General features: G+C 50.2%; 1 protein-coding gene across 1 annotated transcript in view; it reads left to right on the plus strand.

Annotated features, from left to right (window-relative positions):
- ABCA13 (ATP binding cassette subfamily A member 13) overlaps positions 1-27,607 on the plus strand; it is a 396,806-nt gene that overhangs the window by 152,822 nt on the left and 216,377 nt on the right. Inside the window, exons 31-35 of the mRNA XM_045052108.1 lie at positions 1,374-1,680; positions 19,632-19,746; positions 21,127-21,456; positions 23,791-23,860; positions 24,572-24,703. Of these exons, the coding sequence (XP_044908043.1) occupies positions 1,374-1,680; positions 19,632-19,746; positions 21,127-21,456; positions 23,791-23,860; positions 24,572-24,703 (954 nt within the window). The remainder of the gene's footprint in view (positions 1-1,373; positions 1,681-19,631; positions 19,747-21,126; positions 21,457-23,790; positions 23,861-24,571; positions 24,704-27,607) is intronic.

The raw sequence follows: 27,607 nt of genomic DNA on the forward strand, positions 1-27,607 counted from the left end.
TTGACTCCATTCATTCACGTTCATTTGCTCAGGATAAACGTGATGTGTTCTGTGTTCTCATATTCACTTTGACTAAACGTCGAGTTAGTTCTTTATTTGGGTTTCTATGAGTTTGCTGAGGGCTGTGGAGACACAGGACCACAGGCTGCCTTCAACAGCACAAGGTCAGCTTCTCGTGGTTCTGGCCACAAGTCCGCGATCAAGGTGTCAGCAGGGGGCGGTCCTTCTGAGGCCATGAGGCGGAGTCTGCCGTGGTGCGTTGACGGCCGCCTTCTCCCGTGTCTCTTCTCGAGTGCCCTCTGTGTGTGTCGGGGTCCAAATGTCCCCTCTGTTGGAGGACGCCAGTCATGTTGGGTGAAAGGCCACCCTGATGACCTCCTTTTGAAATGATTACTCCTGTTGTGATCTGTTTAACAGTTGTGATCTGCTAGGGGTTAGGGCTTCACATGTGAGCTTTGGGGAGGGTCCATTCGCACCCCCAACAGGTGTCATGGATGAAATTCAGGGAATCCATGTGCCTTATGTTTACGTTTTGGATGATCCATAACCCCAAAGAGGTCAGTGTCTCATTTTACGTTGAAATCTAGTTGATACACATTACGTCCATGTGGGTCGATGGCTCAGTCCCTCATGCTGCGCTCACCGCGGGCGTGGCTCCCGTCGGCCACCACACCATCACCTGTGTTCCCCGTGCTGTGCCTTCTGTCCTGTAGTCCTTACACCTGGAAGCTTGGACCCCCACTTGTCATTCATAGGGAAGCGTTTGTGATCCCAGAGAAGGAAAGCCCGATCATTCGAGCAGCCTGGTGTCGTTTTTCAAGTTTTATAAAAATGCAAAAGGGATCATTTTCTTACAGATTTTTGTGTACAAATGATTTTGGTGCAAATAAAGACACCACAGTGGAGGGCACTTGGGTGGCTCAGTCTGTTAAGCTTCCAACTTCTGCTCGGGTCATGATCTCACAGTTGGCGAGTTTGACCCCGCGTCGGGCTCCGTGCTGACAGCTCAGAGCCTGGAGCCTGCTTCAGATTCTGTGTCTCCCTCTCTCTCTGCCCCTCCCTGCTCACACTCTTTCTCTCTCTCTCAAAAATAAATAAACATTAAAAAAAATATATATATTTAAAAAAAAAGACACCACAGTGGGGGTTTATGAAAAATAGGAGAGAGTGTTCGCCAGGAAATTAGGCGGCCTCGGGTCTAACTTTCCCAGTCCCTGCCTGTGGAACACGGAGAATCAGCTTTGCGTCCCCGTGGGGCCTGTCCCCTTGCACAGAGAGGGTTGGGCCCCATCTCACGGCCCGTCCAGTTGTGCTCGACCCGTGCTGACCCCGGGTGAGCCGCGCTGACCCTGTCTTCCCTTTCCTGCCGACAGGTGTCATATTCAACAGTTCGCTGGGCAGCGGGGACTTGGGGACGCCGTCTCTGCGCCCGCCGCCCCACGTCACATACACCATCCGGACCAGCGTCCTACACAGCATGAGGACAGATTTGGTGAAAAACCCTTTCTGGAAGTTCCATCCTCAGAACCTACCGGCCGATGTGTTCAAGTACAACTACATCTTTGTCCCTTTGCAAGACATGATCGAAAGGGCCATCATCTCGGTGCAGACCGGGCAGGAGGCTGAGGAGCCGGCCACGCAGACACAGGCCATGCCGTACCCCTGTCACACCAGGGACCTGTGAGTAGCCTCCACGTGCCCCCCTGCCGCGTGCCCGCTTTACAGCGAGAAGCGCCTTGTGTTTGGCGTGCCGAGTGCAGAGAAGTTCTGTGTAGTCACGCCGAAGAGCATTTTAGAGAAAGTCCATCCCCCTGTTTAATTTCTTGAGCTGTCCAGACGCAAGGATAATTGTTGAGGTACTGTGATCGTGTAGGACTTGAGCTCTGACACCAGATTTACCCGTAGCGTTAAAGACCCCTCGGAAGGAACTGGAACAGTATTCACAGGGGTTACATGCGTCTGGCTCCGAGGCCAGCCATCTGAGCTCGCGAAACAGAAGAAGGTCACTAGCTCTTCAGGGCAAATCCTTAAAAAGTCGATGTGCACCCCCTACTTTCCGGGAGGAGGGGGATTCTCGGAGGCCCGGGACAGTGGCTTAGGGACGTGTGAGGCAGTCTGGGAACACGCAGGAGTAAACTGGTGACCGGGCTCGTGACGTCCTTGCGGGGGAGAGGAGGGATGGTCAGTTATGGGCTGGAGCAGCTGGACCATAGCCCTGGAAGGAATGTGGGGGGCAGGGCCAGGCGGGGTTGGCAAACCAGAGTGGACAGCGTGCCCAGCTCCGGTCCCCTGGATGCCTGACATCCACCTTGCTGACAGCCACGATCTCAGCCTTGAAGGATGTTGTCCCTCAAGCATCTCATCCTGTGCTGGGCTGGAGGCCCCAGGCTGCAGGTGTGGGGAGCACGGGAAGAAAGGGCCGAGGGTAAGGTCATCAGAGGGACCACCCGGACTGCCTTCGCTATGAGAGCAGGTGGCAGATGCTGGTCCTTCCGTAGGACACCACGGAGCAGGGGCCGCCATGCAGAAGCCAGGCGACTAGGGCTGCGCTGGCCAGACAGGTGTCTCGATGTCTCACTCCTCCTTCCTGTCTGGCCACATGCCTTCTGCATAGCAGCACATCAATACGTTTCATGAGGCGAAAGGCAGTATTCCCACTGTGCTAGGAGCAAAGGCTGTACCCTGTAGGATTGTCCTTCTGAGAGCATGGTGGAGAAAACGGGTCAGGAACAGAGGCTAGGGTGTCATTTTACCCCAGGCTCTGCCTCACTGTGCAGACCGTTGGTAAGCCTCTTAACTTCCTTGTGTTTTTTTTTTCCTACGTTTATTCATTTTTTTTGAGGGACAGAGTGTGAGTGGGGGAGGGGCAGAGAGAGAGGGAGACACAGAATCCGAAGCAGGCTCCAGGCTCTGAGCTGTCAGCACAGAGCCCGACATGGGGCTCGAATCCACGAATTGTGAGATCACGACCTGAGCAGAAGTTGGACGCTTAACCGACGGAGCCACCCAGGTGTCCCTTAACCTCCTTCTTTGTAAAATGAAAGCTTCTCTTTCCTTTCAGGGTGATGATCGTGTGTCAGCTTTGAACATTTTCTGCCATCGCTCTTCTCCTGAATTATTTTTCTGGGAGGCATTGGCACCAAGAGCAGAAATCGAGGGAACGACTGTTCCTGGCAAAGCGTCATGCACCAAACCTCACTGCAGCCCAAATTCCAGGGCCTTGTGGGGTTTAATGACCTGTTTCCAGAAATCGACTCTTTACGATGCTCTCTTTTTAGCTGAATCTCGGGAAGGTCGCGTTCTGAAAGCCTCTTTGTAGCTCTTAAGCATGCTGTTGACCATCTCCTGGAAGAGGGGCCCTGTGCGTGCGGGTACAACGTGCAGACTCCCTCCGGTCCTGTTCGCAGGGCGAAGCTGGCGTTCGATTCGTCCCCCCGGATGCAGGGTGGCCCCCAGGAGGGTGTGTTGGGAAGAACGATACACATTTCTGCAAACAGCTTATTGTCAAGGCGGAGGTGGCCTGCCAGGTCCCTGGTGCTTGGCTAACGGGCTTGGTGACGGGGTGGGACTGAGGCCGGGTAGGGTCGCGAGGATGTGCCCTTTCACCCTGCGAAGATAAGTTCTTGTGGACGAGACACATTCGGGCCTTGGGCTGGAGTGAGCCCAGAGCCCCGCGAGAGTCCCTTTCTTTTTCTGTCTGGAAGCGTAGCTGACATACGGTGGTACGTCGGTTCCGGGCGTAGAACATAGGGACTCAGCAGTGCTGGACACAGCTCAGCGCCCACCACGTTAAGGGTACTTCCCGTTTGTCACCGTATGTGACCGCACTATTACCGACTCCATTCCCTACGCTGTGCTTTTCGTCTCCCTGACTACTTGGTTTATAACTGGAAGCTTGTGCGTCTTTATCTCGTCATCTGCGCCACCCATCCCCCACCTCTGGCAACCACCAGCTCGGTATCTGTCTTTATGCTTCTGTTTCTGTGTTTCTGCCGTTGTTTGTTTGTTTACTTTGGTTTTGCAGATTCCACAGGGAAGCGAGATCACACGGTATTTGTCGTTCTCTGTCTGATGTATTCCACTTAGCGTTATACTCCCTAGGTCCTTCCGTGTTGTCGCGAATGGCGAGAGCGCATCCTTTTCTACGGCCCAGTAATATTCCGTTGTATCTGTACCGCATCTTGTCTGTCCATTCGTCTATCGATGGACACTTTGGGTTGAAACATTCCCACCTTGGGCTGAGTGAGCCGAGTGTCCTGCCGAGATCCTGGGTCATGGATTCAGCGTTACTATTCCCTCCCTGGGACAGCACAGCACCGTTTCTCGGAAGTCTTTGAAGGAGGTGAAGAAATATTCTCCTTGACTGAGAGATTTAAGTCTTTGAGGCTCTCATCACCGCATACCCTTCTTTTATTTCTAGTCCTAGAAAGCGTCTGTATCTGCAGGGCTGGGTGAACGTATAGGAGGCTGAGGCACAGTTGAGATCTAAGATCCTGGCGCTCGGCCACCTGAGCGATCATTGGGCAGCCCGGTGTAGTAGACCACAGAGCACACTTGTGCGAAATTTTTAGTGGCTCCCTGCTATGTGCTGAATAAGTTATATTGCCGTTAATGTGCTCATTTATTCAACTATATATGTGTACCATTTGTCAGTCCCCAGACCTGGGTGTGTCAGTGAAGGGATAGGTAGAAATCCCTGCTCTCGTGACTGAGTTCAGGGACGCGGGGGTCTACACATACAATAAAGGAGAAGCTTGAATTGAATACTGGAAGGTAGTAAGAGAGGAGCAGGTGTAAGGCCAGGGTGGCCAGAGTGCCCAGAGGAATCATTAATGTGGTTAGGGTCAGCCCTGCCAAGAAGGCGACATTCAGTCTGTTGAACGTGAAAAATTCCACTGAGTAAATTAATTAAAGATCAAATGGGCTTTGTTGGAGGGTTCCTGAATCAGGCATCTTCCCTTTTGGCAAATACAAAGCTCCCAGAGCTGGAGGAAAGGAAAGGCTTTTAAAGGCAAAAGGAGGGTGTTCAAGGAAACGATTGGCAAGGCCGCCCTCCCAGGGGAGCGGAAGGGGTCTGTGGGGACAGTCTCAGTCTTGCCCCGCAGGTAATTTCAGTTGACTGGTTGCAGTTTACACACATTCCTGGTGAGTTGGAACTACACTTAGGCTAAGCTTTGAGTCTTGGTTTGCCAACGTGGGGCTTGGCACAAGTGACTGTTCTGGGTCTGTTGTCTCTTTCTTTTTTACTTATTATTATTTTTATTTTTGAGAGAGCGCACAAGTGGGGGAGGGGAAGAGAGAGAAGGAGACAGAGGATCAGAAGCGGGCTCAGCACTGACAGCAGCGAGCCCGACGCGGGGCTTGAACTCGCACACCTCGAGATCATGACTTGAGCCGAAGTTGGTCACTCAACCCACTGAGCCACCTGGGTGCCCCCCTGTCGTCTCTTTCTTAGCAGAAGACCAACTGAAAGAGTTATAGAAGCACAGGAAAATGTGTTCTAGGCCAGAGGAGTGGCCAGCCAGGGCAAGGGCCCTGGGGCAGGTGTGTGAAGAGGCCCCGAGCAGAGGGCACGGTGTGCAAGGGCGAGAGCAGGGACCGAGGTGGAAAGTGGTCAGATTCTGGTTGCTTTCAGAAGGGAGGTGGCAGACGGGGAGGGTGTGACTGAGAGACATCCACACGGATGATTTTTGTCCAAGGGCGTGGACTGTGAGGTGCTGGGCCTTTGGGTGGAGAAGGTTGGGGGATGGGGATAGCAGCTGGGTGGGGACCCGTCTGGGTGCCTTTGGGACCCTGGTGACACGTTGAGTAGGAGGCAGTCCAGGGGGTCGTCAGCATCTGATGAATGGACTGGATGGCACCATTGCTGTGGGAGTGCCTACAGAGGAACAAGGCGGGCCCTTGGCAGGGACAGGGCTCTGGGACAGGGCTGGAGAAAGCACCCCTGGGCCAGGGTGAGGGCTGGGAGTGGTCTGGGGCCTGCAAAGTGGCCAGCGCGGCTCCCAGGTGGGATAGAGGGTCACTGGGGCCCTCCTCAGGATGGTGGCCAGTGTGGGGGGCCCAGAGGAGGCTGGAGGGGGGAGGGGACAGCTGGAGACTTGAGTGCAGACCAGCTAGGAGCCTGCTGTGTGTGGGGGTAGGGAGAAGCCGGTGGTGGCTACCAGGGAATTTGGGCAGCAGAAGACAGCTGGGGGAGGAGGTCTTAACAGGAGGGGCCCCTGCACACAAGGGCAGTGTGTCCATGGTAATGAAGTCTGCTCAAGTTGATTTACGTAGGCAGTTCCGCCTTCTGGGAACACAGCTCTCCCTCCTTTCCTACCCCCTCCCTCCTCTCCATGCTCCTCCCCCACCCTCCTCCCTCCCTCCTCCTCCTCTTTCCTTCCCTCCCTCCCTCCCTCCCCCATTTTCCTCCTCCCTCCCTCTGTCCCCCTCCTCCCTCCTACCTCTCATCCACTATTGGCCAGCAGCCCGAGGAAGTGCTGTTCTGAGGGGCGTGCACTGGGAAATGTTCCCCTGGGATTTGCAGACTTGGGCGGATCAGGACCCTTGACTACTTAAGGCTCCTCTCAGCCCTGAGCTTCCCCGGGGGGTCATCACAGGACAATTCCCCAGTGGAGCCCTGGCAGACTTCATGAGTACAAAGTCCAGTGTTCATTCATTGCCCCAGAGAGTGAGGCAACTTCATTGAAAGGTTGTCAGAAACAGGAAAACCGCATCAGTACTCCTGGATTGTTTTATACACAAAAAGAAGGTTTCTCTGAAAGAGCTGTGCTCTTCCCTCCGGGGCCTTAGTGCCTTCAGTTTGCCGGGGGTCCTGCAGGAGCAGGGGCAGACCAGAGTGTCCCCTGCCTGAGTGATGGCCGGCCTCCCTGCGTCTGGACTCTGATGTGTCCCGGGAGAAGTCCAGAGTGACGGGCCGACAGGGATGCTTGCTGCCTCCGGAAGAAATCAGGCCGATCCCCCACTGACTGGCCTGAGGCCCCTCACTGTACACATTTTTCTTGCTTCTTTTCCTGGGGATTTACTTCACCTGAACTAATTAAGCCCCTCTGTCTTATATTTGGTGAATGGCTCTCATTTGCGGTAGAAATCCACCTTCCTGATGACCCGTGGGGCCCAGAGACCCGGGCTCCCCTCCGTGTCCCCAAGGGACGGATTGTGTGGAATTGGTTGGTGACACCATCCAGAGTGGGGAGCACAAGAAGTACAGTTTTGTATCCTTTCTCGTGCCCATCAAAGCTCAGATGGGCTCCTCGCCCTGCCTGGGAGACAGGTGTTTTGTTCAAACCCCAGGTGACGGTTTATCCAATGTTCCCTGTATTTTCCCACGTCACCAGTGCCCGTGATAATGCTTCTCTTAAAAGTGTGTCACACGTTCACACACATCTCATTCATCCTTGGAGGGAACCTTATAAGATAAATATAGCTGAAAAAATGGAGGCTGAGACGGGTCAGAGTTATTCTTCGCGGGGTCTCATGCCCCCTGAATGCCCTTCACTCCCCCGGGAGCTATGCATCACCACTTTTAAGCATTTTATGTGGGATTCTGTGTCTACACCTTGGTCACTCAGCTGTCACTTCACTCCGTCTGTGAACGGCTGCCTTATATTTTCTTATATTTTCATCGGACCCCGGGGTTCGGCTGTTGTTAACTCCGGGTGTGTGCCAGTTAGGGGTGTTCTGATGGCCTGAGTCTTAGTGCCTGCGGACAGAGATGCTGACTGTCATATAATCAAAGGGGCAGTTCTGTGCAATGAGGCGTCCCAGCCAAAGTCCTCGTTTAGAAACAAGGCGAGTTTCTTCCCCCAATTCATTCTCCCAGCAGACGTATTTTGTTCACATCACCGTATGGCATGCAGTTTTCTAGGTGCTGGGAGGGCTGCGGAGGTGAGGAACGGAGGGCCCTTGAGCACAGGAAACTGCTTAGGGCAGTAGATGCTGTGTGTTCAGAGCCCGAGGGAGGCGCCAGTGGGCTGTGACAGTGACCTGAGCGGGTGGTCCCAGCTGGCTGCCAGCTGGCCGCGGGCACAGGTGTGGGTGTTCCTCCTGTTTAGGGCACCTGCGCCCAGCTCCTTAAGGGGTTTCCTAAGTGGAGGACCAGAAAGGTGTCCCTTGTGTTAATGAGGGGAGTTTGGAAAGAACCTGAGGATGGGGGCTGGTTGCCAGGGAGACCGCCCACGTGGTCACAGGGGCGGGGCTATCGGCCCCACCTCCTGACCTCAGGAGGAGGGGCTGCAGGAGGGCCGCCCACGTGGTTCCAGAGGCGGAACTGTCAGCCCCACCCCCTGGCCTCAGGAGCCCCACCCCTTGACCTCGGGAGGAGGGGCTGCAGGTTGGATCCATAACCAATGGCCGATGATTTCATCAATCAGGCTCCTGTAATGACACCCCCATAAAACCCAACAGACGGGTCCCGAGAGCTTCTGGGTTGGTGAGCACGTGGAGATGGGGGGGGGACAGTGGGCCCCGGGGCGGCAGGGAGCTCGGCGCCCCCTCCCCATCCGCGCCCTGGGCAGCTCTCCGTTCCCTCTGTTCCTGACTTAATCCTTGTACAACAGACCAGCGATCTAGTGAGCGATCTGTCCCCCGAGTCCTGTGAGCGGCTCCGGCCAGTTCGCCAAACCCAGGGAGGGGTCGTGGGAGCCTCTGGTTTATCACGTTGAAAAACAAAATTCAGCCTTGTATTTTGAAGACCTAGTTGGCTTTATGAAGTGATTCCCGATCGGGCAGCATCCCTTGTAGCAAGGGGAGGGCAGCTCTGGGATGCTGCCCAAAATGGAAAGTGTTTCTGGGAAGGGAGGCTGGGCGAGCACTCATCCCCAAAGGAAAGAAAGGATTGTTACCTCCCTTAGGGGAAGGGCTGGGCGTCTCATTAGGTGGATCACCTCAACTTCCTCTGGGAAGAAAGGGCCTTTGTGACCGATTATGTCATTGGTGCATATCAGAAAAGTCCTGATTGATTGACTTAAAATACCACTCTTGAAGAAATTGAAATGACAATCAAGTCTTAGTTTGAGTTCCTGGAGGCAAGTGACTCTACCCAGGGTGTGTGGCTTGCTTACTTTTCTTTTTTTTAATAAATGTTTTTTTAATTTATTTTGAGAAAGAGAGAGAGAGAGATAGGGAGGGGTCAAGGGAGGGACAGAGAAATAGGGAGAGAGAATTTCAAGCAGAATCCGCACTGTGATTGCAAAGCCCAACGCGGTGGGGGGGGGGGGGAAGAGGGGGGGGCTCCATCCCATGAACTGTGAGATCATGAACCTGAGCTGAAACGCTTAACCAACTGAGCCACCCAGGCGCTCCTGTGGTTTTTTTAACCATAGGTCATCAGAGTACCTGGATTTGCAAAGGGTTTCAGAGGAACGTGTGTGTGTGTGTGTGTGTGTGTGTGTGTGTGTTGGAGTGTGTGGGTGCACCATGCGGGCTTGTGGGACTGAGCCCTTGACCTGTGGGATGTGACGCCACCTTCAGGTCGTGTCACAACTGAGTTGCACTGTAGGACACCGGCTGGTGCCCGAGAATTGCTCAGTGGTGGGGGAGTCCCCAGCCCCCCAAGCTGGGATCGTGTGCTCAGACCTTTGAATTAGGAGCGCTTTTAATAGGAGGGTTTGATGAAGAGGGTTTTTGTCCCAAGAGTCTGAGTTACAGTTCCAAGAGTTGGCTCCTTGTGCATGCTGGGTCCCTTTCTAATGCCATGATGGCTTTCGAGCATTTGCGATCCCCTTAGAATCTCACTCTTGGAATCACAAGGGCACTGGCCTGAAAAAGCTGCATTTGGGGACCAGGTCTGGCTGGTCTCAGACCTTGAGCCATGATTTGACACTTTGGTTGCTCAAGATCGTCACCGGGAATGGGGTTGCTAACTGGCCGCCTGTCTACCTCCCTGGCTTGGATGTGCTGAACCCGACCTGGGAAGGGGACAAGACCAGGCCGGTGAGCGGGCTGGGTACCCCCCGGCTGCCCAAGCCCCTCTGGGCAGACCTCCCTGCTCAGATGTTCCTCCAGGTACCGTGTTCAGAGCCAAGGTGGGATTGCTGTTCTGGGTGGTGCAGTGTGCAGAGAGGAGGCATGCGTGTGGGCACCCTTCCTTCTCCCTGACCTTCTTGAGAGTTACCAAACTTGGAACAGCGAGGAATGGGACACCTGGGCAGCTTGGTTGTTTGGACGTCTGACTTCGGCTTAGGTCATGATCTCGTGGTCTGTGAGTTCGAGCCCCACGTTGGGCTCGCTGCCAGTAGGCTGGCAGCACAGAGCCCCCACTTGCGCTCTCTCCCGAATAAATAAATATTAAAAAAAGAAAAAGAAAGCAAAGAATGGACCTCAAATCCCCCTTCCCTCACCGACACCCAGCGTGCATACGTCTGGCGCAGGTTGGAGGACACAGAGTAAATGTGAGCCTCAGGGGCCCCACCTGCCACCCTCCCCATTCGGTCACCAGTCATGGCCCGCAGCCACTGTGCTGGGGAAGGAATGCAAACAGAGCTGGCCAGCAGGCGTGGGACCTTGGCCGGACCTCAGCCGACTGGCCTGAGTCTCCCAGAGGGAGCAGAGAGGGGACGGGAGGGTAAGACAGGTGCTGATCCTTCCCCTCAGCAGCCGCCTTGCGGGCTTCTGGGCCCGACATCCTCCTGGGATGTGGTGTGGGGTGCGCTGGGGGAAGGCCCAGAGGGGGGCAGTGGGCAGAGGCTGGGCTGACGTGGGGGAGGGGTGTGGGGTCTGGAAATTGACCACCAGTGTGCATCTCTAGTCGTGCGTCTCCAGTGAGAAAAACAGAAGCCAATGATTCTGTGGTTCTTTTGCTACGTGTGACTTTGGTCTAACGTGCTCATCACTTTTCCATCTTTGAGCTCACTGGATGTGCTAATAGAGAGAAGCCACAGAGAAAACACTGTTAGCAAGGGGTCATTAGAATGTAAGTCAAGCATTTGTCCCCTTCAGAAAAAGAGCTGGTGACAATGTTTAGGAAGATCAAAGTGTCCTCTTAAGGAGGCTTACATAAATACGAGCTTTTGATTTCCTATTTGCAAGCATTTACTGATGGGGCTTTTGTGTGGGTTCCAGAGTAGGGATCAATACACGGAAGGATCTGGAACATACTTGTTTGATTTTTGCTGTCTGGACAGCAGGAGCGGATGAACCTCCTATTCTGGCCTCTCTCGCTTTAATGTGTTTCTTGTTCCTTTTTTTTTTTTAATTGTTAGCTTTATAAGCCAATGATTATCAAGAGAAATGCTACTTCCTTCCTTCTTCTGATACATCGGGGTTGTATTCTGTTCTGTTTTGTTTGGGGACCGGTCCTCCATGCGTTGTCGTGGTGATACGTACTTCACATGCTCGACATCGTGAATCTTGCCAAGAGCCCGTGCTCGTTCTTCTTTGGGAAACGACGGGTCCAGCACCTGCCACGTGTCAGGCACTGTGGTCGACTGGCGTTCGTGGATCCGGGAAAAGGTGTCATTCCTGCCTGCGGGAGGCTTGCAGCTCGGGGGACAGGAGGACCACAGGAAGGCAGTGTCCCCTCCTCTGTGGAGGCCCTGAGGGGGAGTGTCAAAGGGCCCCGTCAGACCTTGTCACCCAGTGTGGAGGTCGGTGGAAGCCGGGAGCCATCAGCTTGCCATCCAGCCTCCCCCGCGATGAGGTGCTGGCGAGGAGAAGCCAGGCAGCCCATCGAAACTTCTTCCCCCTCCTCTGCCCGCTGTGCTTGTGCCTCTGACACGCTTTCCCTCCCAGAGGTTTGTTTTTAGTTTTTAATTAAAAAAAAAATTTTTTTTTTTGAGAGAGAGCTAAAACGTGAGTGGGGGAGGGGCAGAGAGAGAGGGAGACACAGAATCCGAAGCAGGCTCTGAGCTGTCAGCACAGAGCCTGATGCAGGGCTCGAACTCACAGACCGTGAGATCATGACCTGAGCCTAAGTTGGATGCTTAACCAGGCATCCAGGCACCCCTAATTTTTTAATGTTTTAAAGTAAACTCTATACCCAACGTGGGGCTCGAACTTACAACCCTGAGATCTAGAGTCACATGCTCTCCCTGCTGAGCCAGCCTGGCACTGGAGTTTTAAAAAAATTCATTACGTGCTTTCAGTATGTTCTTGGTCCAGTTTTTCTTCTTCATGGAAGCATATTTGGACTTCATTCATCGATTCTCTTTGTCTTTTCTAAGTTATTTGTGACGTGTGCTTTTATGTTTGTTACTTAACTCGCTTTCCGTACCTTCAATATATTGTGTTGTTTCTTTGATATTTGAGACCAGTGTTTAATTTGTTATATTTATTTATTTTAATAAAGCCACTTCTTAATTATTATTTTATTTTTGATAGAGAGAGAGAATCCCATCAGATGCAGAGAGAGAGAGAGGGAGAGAGTGTGGAACCCGATTTGGGGCTTGAACTCACAAACCATGAGATCATGACCTGAACCAAAGTCTGTTGCTTAACTGACCGAGCCACCCGGGCACCCCTACCTAATTCATTATATTTAGTGTTCTTTTTTTTTCCTTTAATTTATGTAGTTACCTCAGATGATGACTTTCCTTTCAACCACTATTTTAACCGTGTCCCCTCAATCTGATGTGTAGCTAAAAATTCATTGTTTTCTACGTACGTGGAATATGGATGTCTGTGGGCTTCTTTTCCCAAGAGCTGTTTCAGTCAAGTTTCTTTTGATTTTCGAGTGGAAGTCCTCAAGAGTTCACAGAGTTACTCAGTGTGCTTATGATAAGAAAAAGAAAAAGAAAATAGGGGCGCCTGGGTGGCTCAGTGGTTAAGCATCTGACTCTTGGTTTTGGCTCAGGTCATGATCTCACGGTTCATGGCTTTAAGCCCACTTAGGGCTCTGCACTGCTGGGGTGGAGCTTGCTTGGGATTCTCTCTCTCTCTCTCTCTCTCCCTCTCTCTCTGCCCCTCCCCATCTTGCTTGCGCTCTGTCTCCCTCTCTCAAAATGAATAAAGTTAAAAAAAATAAATTAAAGTTAATCTGTGATAGCATTTCTAAAATCAGATTGACACTCAAAACTGTATCATGCACTAATTGCCAACTTCTGTTGATGGACCCTAACTTTTATATTGCCATCAGAAAATGTTGTCTTTGGGGCACCTGGGTGGCTCAGTCAGTCAAGCGACTTCGGCTCAGGTCATGATCTCATGGTTCATGAGTTTGAGCCCCGAGTTGGGCTCTGTGCTGACAGCTCGGAGCCTGGAGCCTGCATCAGATTCTGTGTCTTCCTCTCTCTCTGCCCCTCCCCTGCTCGTGCTTTGTCTCTATCTCTCAGAAATAAAAAACATTAAAAAAAATTAAAAAGAAAAAGATGGTGTCTTTATCATTTCTACATTTTGAAATAATAGCACTTTTCTCTATCAAGTAATATAGAATCTACTTTTGTGAAAGATTTATGGGTTGTTGACCTTTTGAATGCTGTGCACAACTGTGAATAATTGTGTTCTGAGTCTATTTAATGTTTTGTGCACGTAAGTCTACCTTGTATGAGATTAAATTGATGACCTCTGCTTTTTTTCCGTCCTTTCTTTCTCTCTCTCCCCCTCCACCTCTGTATTCCGATTTGCTTGATGTGCCTTTGCCCCTCTGTTCATTTTAGACTTTTCTGAAGCTTTTTGTTTCAGATGTGTCTCTTGTATGTCTCATATACCTTCTTATATGGGTGAAGTTAGCTGTGCAATAGCATGAAGTGAAGTTTCATGTATATATGTTCCTAGTTAAGTATTTTTCTATACTTATAATTTCGCTTTTATATTTTTTAAGTTATTTTTTTAGATGTTAGTTTTTTGAGAGAGAGCAAGCAGAGGAATACGGAGGTGGGGTGAGGGGGAGACAGAGGATCCAAAGCAGGCTCCGCCACTGACAGCAGAGAGCCCGATGCGGGACTTCAACTCATGAACCGAGAGATCATGACCTGAGCTGAAGGCAGACACTTAACCGATGGAGCAACCCAGGCACCCCTTGTTTAAAATATTTTTAATTTATTTATTTCTTTTTATAATTTCACTTTTAAATTTTGCTCATATTTAGTAATGATTTATTGTTGTTCTGGTGGTTACCTTATAGTGAGAACATTCTATAAATAATGTCAGCCTCTGGGGTGCCTGGGTGGCTCCGTTGGTTAAGCGTCTGACTTCGGCTCAGGTCATGATCTTGCGGTTCACGAGTTCAAGCCCCACATTGGGTTCTATGCTGACAACTCAGAGCCTGGAGCCTGCTACGGGTTCTGTGTCTCTCCCTCTCTCTGTCCTCCCCCTGCTCACACTCTCTCTCCCTTTCTCTCTCTCTCTCTCTCCTCAAAAGTAAATAAACATGAAAAAAAAATCAACCTTTTACTTTTATTTTTACCATGCAAAATAAAAAGGAAGTAATTTCTCTTCTTCCATCACTAACTTTTTCCTCACCATCATGCAATTTTAGTTGATATTATCTCCACGTCTTGGATTGTACCAGGAAAGATGTCTGTGCTTATGTTCTACATCTGTCATGGTTGAACAAAGAGTCTGATTTGGGCATTCACCAACTTATTCTTTCTCTCTGACTCACGTCCCCTAAACTGCCAATTTTTGTCTGTTGTATCATTTCTGCATTTCAGGGGACATAACATTTCCAGTCTGTCTTGTCATCTGAATTTCCAGTTTTGTTTCAGTCTTACTTTTATTGGAACACATATTCATTGCATAGCATTACCCTCGCACTGCAATTTACTGGTCATCCTTGGGTGGGCTAACATTTGTCTTCTAGTAATTTCCCCCGGATGAGCTTATGAGATAATTTAACCTGATTTCTTACATACTTAAAACGTTTTGCAGCATTTATATTTGAAAGGCAGCTTGGCTGGATACGAAATCCTTGACTCACCATTTCCTCAAGTATCTGGTAGAAATAACTCCATTATGTTTGGCCTTGAATGTGATTATGGAGCAGTCTGAGGCCACTTTGATATTTCCCTGCTTTTCCTGAACCTGGTAATTTTGGCAAGCTGGTAGGAACTTGAAAATTCAATCAATTTCGTGGGATCCATTTCACTGTTGACCATTCTAGAATAATTTTCCATGGCACAAGATAAGACTTTTCTTTTTTTTTTTTTATTAAATTTTTTTTTCCCAATGTTTATTTATTTTTGGGACAGAGAGAAAAAGAGCATGAACGGGGGAGGGGCAGAGAGAGAGGGAGACACAGAATCGGAAACAGGCTCCAGGCTCTGAGCCGTCAGCCCAGAGCCTGACGCGGGGCTCGAACTCCCGGACCGCGAGATCGTGACCTGGCTGAAGTCGGACGCTTAACCGACTGCGCCACCCAGGCGCCCCAGATAAGACTTTTCAATGTGTATATTTGAGTTTTCTGGTATGGAAACTTTTGATGTTTTCCAACATTACCAATTTCTTATCTTCCAGTATTTGGTTTTTCTTCTTCAGGGACTTCAATTGCATAGATTTCTTTACCTTGCGTTTCTTAGCCATAAAATTTCCCAATTTGCTTACTTATTTATTTATTTGTAAGTTTGTTTATATATTTTGAGGGAGGGGGAGAGCACGAGCAGGTCGGGGCAGAGAGAAAGAGGGAGAATCTCAAGCAGGCTCTGCACTGTCAGCGTGGAGTCCATTGTGGGGCTCGAACTCACGCACCGTGAGATCATGACCTGAGCCAAAATCAAGAGTCGGATGCTTAATTGACTGAGCCACCCAGGTGTCCCTAAATTTCCCTAATTAAAAAAAATACCTTTTTAAAAAATTTATTTGTTTCTTTTAGTCGTGTGTCAATTTTCCGTGTTCCTCACTATGTTTTGTGCAGTTATCGATTTGACCTGTGCTTCGTCTAATTATGTCCTCATTTGTGTGGCAGCTGTTGTTTTCCTGCTGTTTCTTTCCACCTTCTCACATTCTTCCAGTTCACGTTTCAGACCTTGCCGTCTTGCCATCTCCTCACTGAATTGTAGCAGCTCTGCGGTGGGGTGCTTTTCACGTAGGGAATTGCCCTGCTGAATCTTTTGAAATTGATAGCAACAAATACATTCACGATTTTGTAAAAAAATTTTTTTCTTGATGTTTATTTATTTTTGAGACAGAGAGAGACAGAGCATGAACGGGGGAGGGGCAGAGAGAGAGGGAGACACAGAATCCGGAACAGGCTCCAGGCTCCGAGCTGTCAGCACAGAGCCCGGCGCGGGGCTCGAACTCGGGAACTGCGGGCTCATGACCTGAGCCGAAGTCGGAAGCTCAACCGACTGAGCCACCCAGGCGCCCCTGTTGACGATTTTCATCTGCTTAATGTAGCCATCTTTTTGGGCAGGTCTTCATTTGTTAATAACTGTGAGATGCACCCACCTGCATTCCTTACATAGATGTGCTGGATTTGTGCTTGGTATCGTTTTGAACGAATTGGGTATTCCTGCCCGGTTGTTTGCAAGAGGGTCCCGTCAGTGTGACGACCAGGTGACGTTAATGGCTACACAGCTTGGAGGCTCTCTTTTCCGTGGCCCCAAGGACCGAGCGCCTCCTGCAGATACGTGTCTTCTTCGTGTAACGCTTGTCGTCGCTTTCCCTGGAGATAGGGTCTGGGCACAAGAGTGGCTCCAGATACCACCCACCTTCACATGCAGCTTGGCACCCACTGGACACATCCTGTTCCATGTGTTGTGCCCTCAGATCATGCCCCTAGACTGTAGGCAGTGCAGTTTGGGGACACCCGCGGGGCTCCATCGGTTGAGCGTCCGACTCTCGATTTCGGCTCAGGTCATGATCTCGTGGTCCGTGAGTTTGAGCCCCGTGTCGGGCTCCATGCTGCCAGTGTGGAGCCTGCTTGGGATTCTCTCTCCCCTTCCTGCTTTTTCTCACTTTCTCAGGATAAACTAAAGACAAATGAAGAAATGAAGATACAAAGTGCAGTGTTGATGGGAACTTCTAGGTCTACAGGGGGTAGGGTTTTGCCTCATTCATCTCTTACCTACTTTTTTGTGTGACTCCTTCTTGACCTTGATTATTTTTAGCAGCTGTTTCCAGTACTTTCTAGCATTTGTCAAAAGTGGAATGAACATTTTCCCCTTCTTGCGTTGACTCGGGACTGGTTTTCAGGAGCGGATTGGGAAAGGGTGAGGTACATAGCCATGTATCGGGGTCTCTCTTTCCATATAGCTCCTCGCCAGTGGCCTCCCTCGGGCATGCAGTGCAGAGCGTCTGGGCATTGTCTGGGGTCTGGGGTAGTGGCTGCAAGAACCCCAGAGTTGGGTTTACTCAGTTTCCAGCCTCTCGTGACACTCTCCTTTACACGGGTGCAGGGGTCCACAGGGCATGCCATCCTAGCCCCAGACACACATAGAATCCTGACTCCGTGTGACTTCTGGAATAACTCGCACGGAATCTTAACATTTGTGTGTGATGCTTATTGGCTCCTTTGTAAGACCCGCGGTGCTGGAAGCACAGAGGTCAACAGCCATCAATTCCAGTGTTTTTAAGTAAAAAAGGGTAAAGTTCATGAACAGACATGAACTTCCCCCCCCCCACCTCCCCCCCATAAGCTCTGTATTCGTTGTTTTTAACTTTCCAGGTGATCCAAGCTTCATTTTTGTGGCAAATTGGGTTATTCCGGGAGAAGAGATGTCATTTGTGAGATGAGCAGGTGTATAGAGTATATGGGCACTTCCTGCTATAAAACACTATAAAAACAATGACTCAAAATCCCTAGAAAAATCACAAAACCAAATAGCGCATGAGTTGACTACATGCCGTCGCCGTATAGCCTACCAGTGAACTGATAATTTCGCTTTAAAACGTGATTCACCCCGTGGATCGCTCACTATAGTCGTCTTAAGCAGAAAAATGGATAAAAACGAAGAAGTTACCCCCACCCCCCTTTTATGTCCTCATTCACGGTTTCATGAACAAATATTTTTGGCTTGCACTATGTGGCCGGCCTTTGCCAAGCAGAGAAAGCGCAGTGGGGGGCCCTCCCCGACGGGCTCACCGTCCAGTGCGAAGGGCCAAGGGTTCACACTGGAGATAACGCTCCAAGGGGAGGTCTGGGGGTGGGTGGGGGCCCAGCCAGAGGGTTCTGTCTCCAGGTCGGCATCTTCGCCGGCAGCCTTGTCCACACTGCAGCAACCCTGCTTTCCTCTGTCTACACTGCATTCAGTGGTCTTTTTAAAATCCATACACCTGATATGTCCCCTCTTTGTTTCCCTCTCCCCATTCCAGAACCCTTTTGTCAGCTCTCGTCCAGACATGTGGAATCCTTGCATGATGTGGCCCCAGCTAACGTGCCACCCCCCTGCCTCCGTGTCCTAATCCACACCATCCTTGGCCACCCCTGAGCCTTGCCCCCACGCCACTGTCCCCCGTCCTCGCACCTGCTGCCCCTCTGCCTGGAGCCATGTCCCTTCAGATTCCTGTGGGGCCCACTTCCTCTGTCTGTTCTCCACAGACACCTTGGCCAACTACCCGATTTGAGATCTCCTCCCTTCCCACCATGGCCAAAGCGGTTTTTCACACATTTGACACTATGCCATGTGTCTCCTTGTGCTGGCTTATGCTAAGTGCCGCCACCCCCCAGTGGAAAGCAGGATCCTTTGTGACAGGGCCTTTCTCTCTGGTTCGTATGCGTACCACATGTCCACTAAAATGGCTTGCCCCTTTGGGTGGCCTTGGTGATGAATCAAATAATAATAACATGTGGGTCTCGAGCACAGAGGGTAAGGGGGGAAGAGGCAGAGTGCAGGGTTGGGGTGCGAATCCCATGTTTAAAGGAGAAGTCACAGTGAAGGAAAGAGAGGAGATTGACGGAAAGCTGAGAGTTGTTCTGGAAGCGAACAAAGGGAGGGAAGGAGGGACCTGTCACCGGCGTCAGACACAGCTGAGAGCTCAAGAGGAAAATAGTGGAGAAATTCCCATTGGGATTGAGGCATGGCTGTCATGGGTGTTCTAGACAAGGGTCATGTCAAGGGAAGCCTGGGTGGCCCGGTCGGTTAAGCATCTTGATTTCAGCTCAGGTCGTCATCTTTCGGCTCATGAGTTCGAGCCCTGCGTGGGGCTCTGTGCTGACAGCATGGAGCCTGTTTGGGATTCTCTCTCCCCCCTGTCTCTCTGTCCCTTCTGTGTTCATGCTCTCTCTCTCTCAAAATAAATAAACTTAAAAAAAATACCGAAGAAAAAAAAAAGAAAAAAAAAACTGGTTAGAGTGGGTGGGAGGTGAGCATTGGGGAAAGAGACAGGGAGACGTTCAACGGTCAGTTTTCATGTATAATATAGGTGATAATCTGTGGTCAATGGATATCATTGATTGCAGATACGCAATGGTCCCAACTACGTGGGGGAAATTGTAGTCATGAGTTAATGGCCGGTTTCCTTCTTTGCACCTCCTCTGCCCAGGAAGGTGTCAGGACTGATTTGGGGCAGGCGACAGTGGCTGCTCCAGGGACCTCCCACCCCATGTGTCTCCTTTGTGAGTTGCACACGTATTAAATCAGGACACGAGCCAGTGGTCCTAAGTCAAAAGCCTGTTGAAATGGCCACACGAGATAGTGTTCCTTAAAAGGACTTGTAGCTTCCGAGGACAATGTAAAAAAAAGCACCCACACGTGAGCCTGACTCTGGGTAGAACCCTGTGCTTGCCCTCGGATGCCGACTGGATTATTTCCTTGCAGATTCTTGAACAACGTCGGTTTCTTTTTCCCTCTGATCATGATGCTGACGTGGATGGTGTCTGTGGCCAGCATGGTCCGAAAGCTGGTGTACGAGCGAGAGATCCAGATAGAAGAGGTAATCAGTCCAGCTGCTTGCCTGGGACACCAGGAGGAGAGGCGGGGCTTTGGAGCCAAATCCTGTTCCCATAACTGACCCCAGACTCTGTTTGGCCTGCCCTCCTCTCTGCTGGAGTTCCTGGACACAGCCGAGCTGAGGCGGGGGTCTCAAGGCAAACGTTCCACATTGAAGCCTGACGTTCTGCCAGTCAACAGGTGTTTCCTGTGGAGATGGAAGGAGGCCCGAGGGCAGGCGCACCACATTCAAAGACGGGAGCCAGTGTTGCTCATTCAACAATTTCATTTCTTTTTGTTTAATATAATATATTGTCAAATTGGCTAACATACAGTGTGTAAAGTGTGCTCTTGGTTTTTGGGGTAGATTCCCGTAGTTCGTTGTTACATACAACACCCAGTGCTCATCCCAACAAGTGCCCTCCTCAATGACCGTCACCCACTTCTCCCCCCTTCCTGCCCCCCCCATCCACCCTCAGTTTCTTCTCTGTATTTAAGAGTCTCTTACAGTTTGCCTCAGCAATTTTTATACAACCCAGAAAGACGTAAGGGTGCACTTCCCACTTGATGTGTGGTTAGATTGCCTCATGGGGAGCCTTGTTATTTTTGTTTAATATCATTAAAATTTGAAACTGTCAAAACTGCTTCTAAGAAGGAGAGTTCATGAAAGTACCAGGTGGGGGCGCTTGGGTGGCCCAGTCGGTTAAGTGTCTGACTTCCTCTCAGGTCATGATCTCACGGTTCACGGGTTCAAGCCCCACGTCAGGCTCTGTGCTGACAGCTCAGAGCCTGGACCCTGCTTCAGATTCTTTGTCTCCCTCTCTCTCTTCCCCTCCCCCGCTTGCACTCTCTCTCTTTCTCTCTTTCAAAAATCAATTAAAAAATGTAAAAAAAAAAAAAAAAGTACCAGATGAACGCCGACCTTGTGGAAGAGGGGCTCACACTACCCACCAGCCTCTTACTTATTCAGGTGAAGGAGACGTGTGGCAAAGTGCAGTGTTCTCATTCAGTTCTGACTTGAACTTGCACTATTGTTTTCCATATTGTCCACCTATTTATTTACTGGTTTTCTTATTTATTTCCGTGTTTATTTATAATTTTGAGAGAGAGGTAGAGAGCAAGCAGGGGAGGGGCAGAGAGAGAGAGAGAGAGAGAGAATCCCAAACAGGCTCTGCACTGTCAGCACAGAGCCTAACGCGGGGCTTGAACCCACGAACCGTGAGATCATGCGCTGAGCTGAAACCAAGAGTCGGACGCTTCACCGACTGAGCCACTGATTTCCAAGCTGGCCGCATCCAGCGCTGGCCTCCTGGCCTTTCCCGTGATCCGGTCTGGTCCCCCTCGAGTACCCGGGTCACGACTCTGCTTTCCCTTCTCTTGACAGTACGTGCGGATGATGGGGGTGCACCCGACCATCCTTTTCCTGGCCTGGTTTCTGGAGAACATGGCCATGCTGGCCATCAGCAGTGCTGCCCTGGCCATCATTCTGAAAGTGAGCGGCATCTTCGCGCACAGCAACGCCTGTATCGTCTTCCTCTTCCTCCTGGATTTCGCGGTGTCGGTCGTCATGCTGAGTTACTTCCTGAGCACATTTTTCAGCCAAGCCAACACGGCTGCGCTCTGCACTAGCCTGGTGTACATGATCAGCTTCCTGCCCTACATCGTTCTGTTGGTTCTCCGTAACCAATTGAGTGTTGTCATTCAGACGTTTCTGGTAAGTGGGTTGGGTTTTTTTGTAGACATGCAAAATACAACTGCTGTATCTGCCCAACAAAGCAGTCACCACATCACATGTCAACTTATCACTTTCAGATCTCGGTGGGCTTTCTGATGCCTACGTCTGTCTCTCTTTTTGTTTTTCTTTTAAGTTTTATTTATTTTGAGAGAGAGCAAGTGTGTAAGCGGGGTAGGGACAGAGAGAGGGGAGACACAGAATCCCAAGGAGGCTCCAGGCCCTGAGCTGTCAGTGCAGAGCCCGATGTGGGGCTCGAACCCATGAACCATGAGATCATGACCTGAAGCGAAGTCAAGAGTTGGATGCTCAACCAACTGAGCCCCCCAGGGGCCCCTGAAGCCTACTGGTCTTGATGCTGCCCGCAGATGCACACCTTATAATGGTCATTGGTTGACATTGCAGTGGTTTTGCAAGAGAGGAGCTGCTGAGAATTGGCACTTTTCATGTAATGGGGACTGTCCTCTGGAGACTCTTTGGAAATCGGTAACATCCTAAAGGCAGCCATAGAGACTCCGTGCCTCTCTGTATCACAGATGGAAAGAAGTAGATTTCTTTTTTTTTTTAATTTTTTTAAATGTTTGTTTATCTTTGAGAGAGAGAGAGAGAGAGAGACAGAGTGTGAGTGGGAGAGGAGCAGAGAGAGAAGGAGACACAGAATCCGAAGCAGGCTCCAGGCTCCGAGCTGTCAGCACAGAGCCCGACGTGGGGCCCGAACCCATGAACCGTGAGAGCATGACCTGAGCCGAAGTCGTACACTTAACCGACTGAGCCACCCAGGCATCCCAAGAAGTAGATTTCTAAAGCTATTTTAGAAGCAAAAAAATAAAAACTCTTCTTGAAGCATCAGGAATCACCTCACATTAGGTGGGAAGATGTCTCCGTTAGCAATGCCAATTCATTCATGCGTGTACCATGTAACTCCCGGAGAAGCCTGAGAATTCTTTTAAGTCTGGGATATGAAATACAAAGAAGAGAGACACTCGTCCATTCTGTTTTGAGTTTCCTGGCAAGTGCAGAGCCGGGTGCATAGTGGGAACTCAATCTGCGTGGAAGGGACGGGCAGATGGCTGTGAGGACGGTCAGTTCGGGCTAGCCAGCACTGTCCCTGCAAACATTAGAATTATGCCCCAGGGTTCACTTGTCCCCAACAGGTCAGGCCAAGTTCCCAAAGTGCAGTCTGTTGGGAGGTGTGGCTAGAGCCACTAGGGGAGAATTCGGGAGATGCCGAAGAGGGATGGAATCCCAGGGCTTCGAGGGGGCATCTGAAGCCTTCTGAGGTCACTGGTCCCACGCAACGTCATGACGGTAGATGTATCCTCATTTGTTGGGACGGGGTCACTTTCTCTGCTCCTTTTGAACTTTAGGGTGAAATACTTCTGTGAAGACCAAATTGTTTTTCCCCAGCTTCATGTAAACCTTCCTGTTTCCCGACTGGCCATGTACATACATCATGGATGTGTGTGCACCTTGAAAAAACATGGCGTCTTTAATCAGGATTTTTCTCCATGGATACCTGCTCACCAGTGTCCATTAGCTTATGTCACACCTGTGGTACTTTATAACCCATAATGTTGGTCTCAATTAAAACTGAGACCATGTGTCACCACCCCCCACCCCGACCCCATACTCCTCACATGTAGGAAAAGAGACATTGCCCACCTGGCCTGAATTTCAAACACTGTTATATGGTTTTTACTTCAATCCATCTGTTTAAATGTGGAGCATACCGAGTCTGACTTCCTTTTACATGTTCACGTTTCCTAGCCCCACCCCCCCAAAAAAACCAAAAAAATCTAACTCTGGTACATGATATCTTCAAGCATAACATGCATTTTCAATGGGGTTGTTTATTTATTTATTTTTGACATAGGATTTCTCCCCTGGAAATAAAATAACATTTTCCTTCAATGTGCTCCCTTTCTAGTGTAGAATGGTGTACATGTTCCATCAGTCGGCCTGCAGTGTGCTCCAGGGCATTCGCTTAGTAATAAAAAATAAGAAATCGCTCCATTCCGTTTTCCGCTGTTCTGTGTTCTGCATTTCTGGGCGCAGCGCATTGGATTTATGGCACTTGAGGCACTGCAGTGAAGAGAAATAATTCCTTTTCACACCAAAAGCTAGCTTGTTAGCATGCTTTCTAGAATGGGCTGACATTCGGCGTAGGCTTCCAGGGTCACGTATGGAAATCACCGCCTGGAGGACGGTACGGCCCCGCCTGCTCTGGTGACGCTGCTTTGTTTGGATTTAGCACTGAGGGTTTTCCGGGGTCTCCGTCAAGTACTAACATGCTGTTTGTCTCTTGTACCCGGGCAGTGCCTGCTTTCCACCACCGCCTTCGGCCAAGGAGTATTTTTCGTTACCTTCCTAGAAGGGCAAGAAGCAGGTAAGGGGATGCTTTTTTTTTTTTTTTAAGTGTATTCATTTATTTTGACAGAGAGAGAGAGAGAGAGAGAGAGAATGAGAGTGAGCAGGGAGGGGCAGAGAGAGAGAGAGAGGGAGAGAATCCCAAGCAGGCTCCGTGCTGACACTACAGAGACCAGTGGAGGGCTCGAACCTATGAACCGTGAGGTCATGACCTGAGCCGAAACCAACAGTCAGACACTTAACCAACTGAGCCACCCAGGCATCCCAAGGGGATGCTTTTTGCTTTTTTAAAAAAGAGTTTCAGTGATTTGGGTTTTTAGGAGTTGACCGTGGTCATGTTGCAAGCGCTACGGTAGAAGGTCTTTGTTACAATGTGCAACGGAGTCCTGGGGTTTGATTTAGCTGATGTGAACACCTCTCCCCATCGCGTCACCCTGGATCTGTGTGTTTTGTTGAGGCCACAAAATCAGAAATCGGTGAAGTAGCACAAAAGCAAAATCACAAGGGTTAGATATTAAAGTGTTGTTAAAGCTGCTCCCCCTGGTCGCCTTGAAATACAGGTGACATTAAGCAGGCTGACATTGCATTTGCAGAACTAGGATCCACAGGATGGTCTTTGCTCTCAGCTGCTCTCAACTTTGCTTTGAGTTTCCAGAACGCAAGAACTCACCCCGCCAAAATCTACCCTGAAAGGGTGTGCGGTCTGACTGTGGCCTTCCCTTCCTTCCAGGGATTCATTGGAATAACATGTACCAGCCTCTGGAGCAAACGGGTGTGACGTTTGGCTGGGTTTCCTGGATGATTCTCTTTGATTCAGGCCTTTATTTTGTATGTGGATGGTACTTGAACAACTTGCTTCCTGGTAAGAATTCCGCATGTTAGAAGATGCCAAAATCAGCTAAAAAAAAAAAAAAAAAAGCCAAATCCAGTTTAAAGCAATATACATGAATATTAGAATAATTGTTCATTCTTCTTTTTAAATGTAATTATTTTTGACAGAGAGTGTGAGCAGGACAGGGGTGGGGCGGGGGGAGGTAACACACAGCTCTACTGTGATTCTGTGCTTTCCGTTGCAAAGTTGTTGGATCGGCAGAGTGTCACTGTCCTTGTCTGCAGCGGGAGGAAAGCAGATCGTTAGCGTCCCGGTTTCATAAAGAGGAAATGAAGTGTTCGGGGACAAAGAGAGCGGGACACAGAATCTGAAGCAGGCTCCAGGCTCTGAGCTGTTAGCGCAGAGCCCCACAGCTGAGGCCCTTCCCCAGCGGAGAGCCTGTTTGGGAACCGGGGGGTAACCCAGACACTATCCAGTTTGGGGCTCTCAAACTCACGAACTGTGAGATCATGACCTGAGCTGAAGTTGGATGCTTGACTGAGCCCCCCAGGCACCCCTAGAATAATTGTTCATTCTTTAAGTAAGGCCTCAGGGGGCTTGTAAGCTGTATTTTAAAGTTTTTTTTTTAATGTTTATTTATTTTGAGAAAGAGATAAAGCATGTGCAGGAGAGGGGCAGAAGACGGGGAGAGAGAATCCCAAGCAGGCTCCACGCTGTCAGCACAGAGCCCCAGGCAGGGCTTGATCCCACAAAACGTGAGATCATGGTCCGAGTCATGATCAAGAATCAGATGCTTAACCAACTGAGCCACCCAGGAGCCCTGTGGCAGGTGCATCTGGAGGCCGTGGGAAGGCGGGCCACGGATAGTAGTGGTTTTCCCCTGCTGTGTTTCTGGGGAAGAAGGTATTTCTACCACACGCCTGCTCAGGGTGAAAAGAGCAGAAACAGCTTTAAAGGTATTTTTTTTTTTATATGTTTAGCAATAATGTTTTCATGATTGCTAAAATTACTTGTGATTCTGTCTCTATATTTTCCAAAGCACCTGGGTATTTCACTTGGCATGTACCTTTAAAGTTAAGAACTAAAGGAGAGAGAGAGAGAGACAGACAGACATGGAGAAAGAGATTCTAATCTGCACATTGAATATGAAGGGACAGAAAACCATCAGTGCATTCTTTTTACAAAACCTTATTTCAGACTTGGGGAGCTCACGTGTCATTTAAAGATGAGTAAAAATCCAAATGAAATGTGCCATCGACAAGATTATTTTACAGAAAAGCAGGAAAACATGGCCTCCAAGAATTAGAGAGCATAAGCCTGGCAAGCTGTACTTTGAACTTTTAGATGCTTTGTCTGGGGGCTTTGAATAAAATTAAGGAAAGGCAGATTCTAGGAACTAAGAAGTTAAAAAAAATAACTGAAGAATGCCAAGGTGAGATAAAATTGAGAAGCCCTGGGTATTAGAAGGCAGCTAGGGAGCATGAGGGAGGGAGGTTACAAAATGCGTGTGATGTTGATTGTAAAATGTTTGAGGAAGGGGTCACGAGCGAAAGAATAGGGCGGAAAGTCACGGTGGGGATTGGAGGGTGACGGCGAGCCCCTGGAATCAGGAGAGATGCAGACGGGCAGCCGCAAGGGGACGGACAGACGGGGCTCGCAGACATGTGCTCTCTCTGATGAGGAGATGCCCAGACCCAAATGAAACACAATAAAGAAGGAACAGTCATTAACCAGGGAGAAGAAAATCAGGTTTTGCAAAATAAAGGGTTCACCATATCAAGTACAAAGTTAATGAAAAGAAACATCTAGATATAACCTGGAGTCTTGGAGTCCCCAGAGGAGCCTCAACCCCAGCAAAGACAGGTTACTCTGGGCAGCGCAGAGATCAATGTGAAATTTGGCCAGGAATCCAGAAGGATCTGAGTTCCCCGCTCCTCCTTCAGGACCTGACGCATGGGGATCCTGGTGGGAACGTTGTCTTGTATCAAAGTTAAGGCATTTCCAGCCAGCGACCCCCTGACCCCGCTCACTTCTGCAGGCAAGGCGAGCCTCCAGAGAGAGACAGAGGGGCAGACAGAGAGAGATCCCAGACGGGAGGCCGGGCTCTGGTGCATTTCTGCAGCTTTTGCGAGCGTGGCCGAGTCAAATCTGAAATGGGGCGGCAGCCGCAGCGGGCAGGGGAAGCAGGTGGAGAATGGCTTTGGGTTTGATGATTATTGTGGTGGTCATTATTTGGGATGGCTGCGAAGCTGTATGCCTGTGTGTTGGGGACAGTGCTCCAGTCCCAAGGAGGCGGGAAGGTGGCTGGGGTGGCGTCCGTGAGGGTGAGAAGAGGTGCCCGGCTGTGCGTGGAGGACGTTCCTCCTGGTCACAGAGGATGTCTGTAACAGGCGCGGGCTGCGGGGCCGTGGGTGGGAGCCAGAAGGCTCTCTCATAGTTGCCGTGTCTTCTCAGGGCTGTCGGGGTGTCGTGGTCCGACGGGAGGTGTGGCGGGGAGGCGATGGGGGACCAGGAGGGAGGGCAGGCCAGAGTGCCCGTGGCTCACCCTCCCCTGCAGGTGCTTGTCCCGGGCGGGAATTAGACGTGGAGGTGACAGTTCCAGCCCCAGGGGGAGGCGACAAACCAGAACAAGACAGAGATGACAAAACCAGGAGACAGACCACCACTGTTGGGGGGTCACACGCAAGAATCCGTAGCGGAAAGGTGTGACCAATCAGATGACTGATCACAAGCGCGCGTCCACAGAAACCAGTAGCTTGGCTGTGTCGGCAGGAAATACGGAGTATAACGCGACAAGATTTCATTCTCAAGAGCAGTAAAATATCTCCATGTGACTCTAACATCGAAGAGAGTATATATCCAATAAGAACTTAAAAGATTTGGCGAACGCACAGTAGATTTGAATAGATGGAAAGAGATGCCAAGTTCCCTAAT

The sequence above is a fragment of the Felis catus genome, chromosome A2 (assembly GCF_018350175.1).
Source record: "Felis catus isolate Fca126 chromosome A2, F.catus_Fca126_mat1.0, whole genome shotgun sequence".
Lineage (NCBI taxonomy): Eukaryota > Metazoa > Chordata > Mammalia > Carnivora > Felidae > Felis > Felis catus.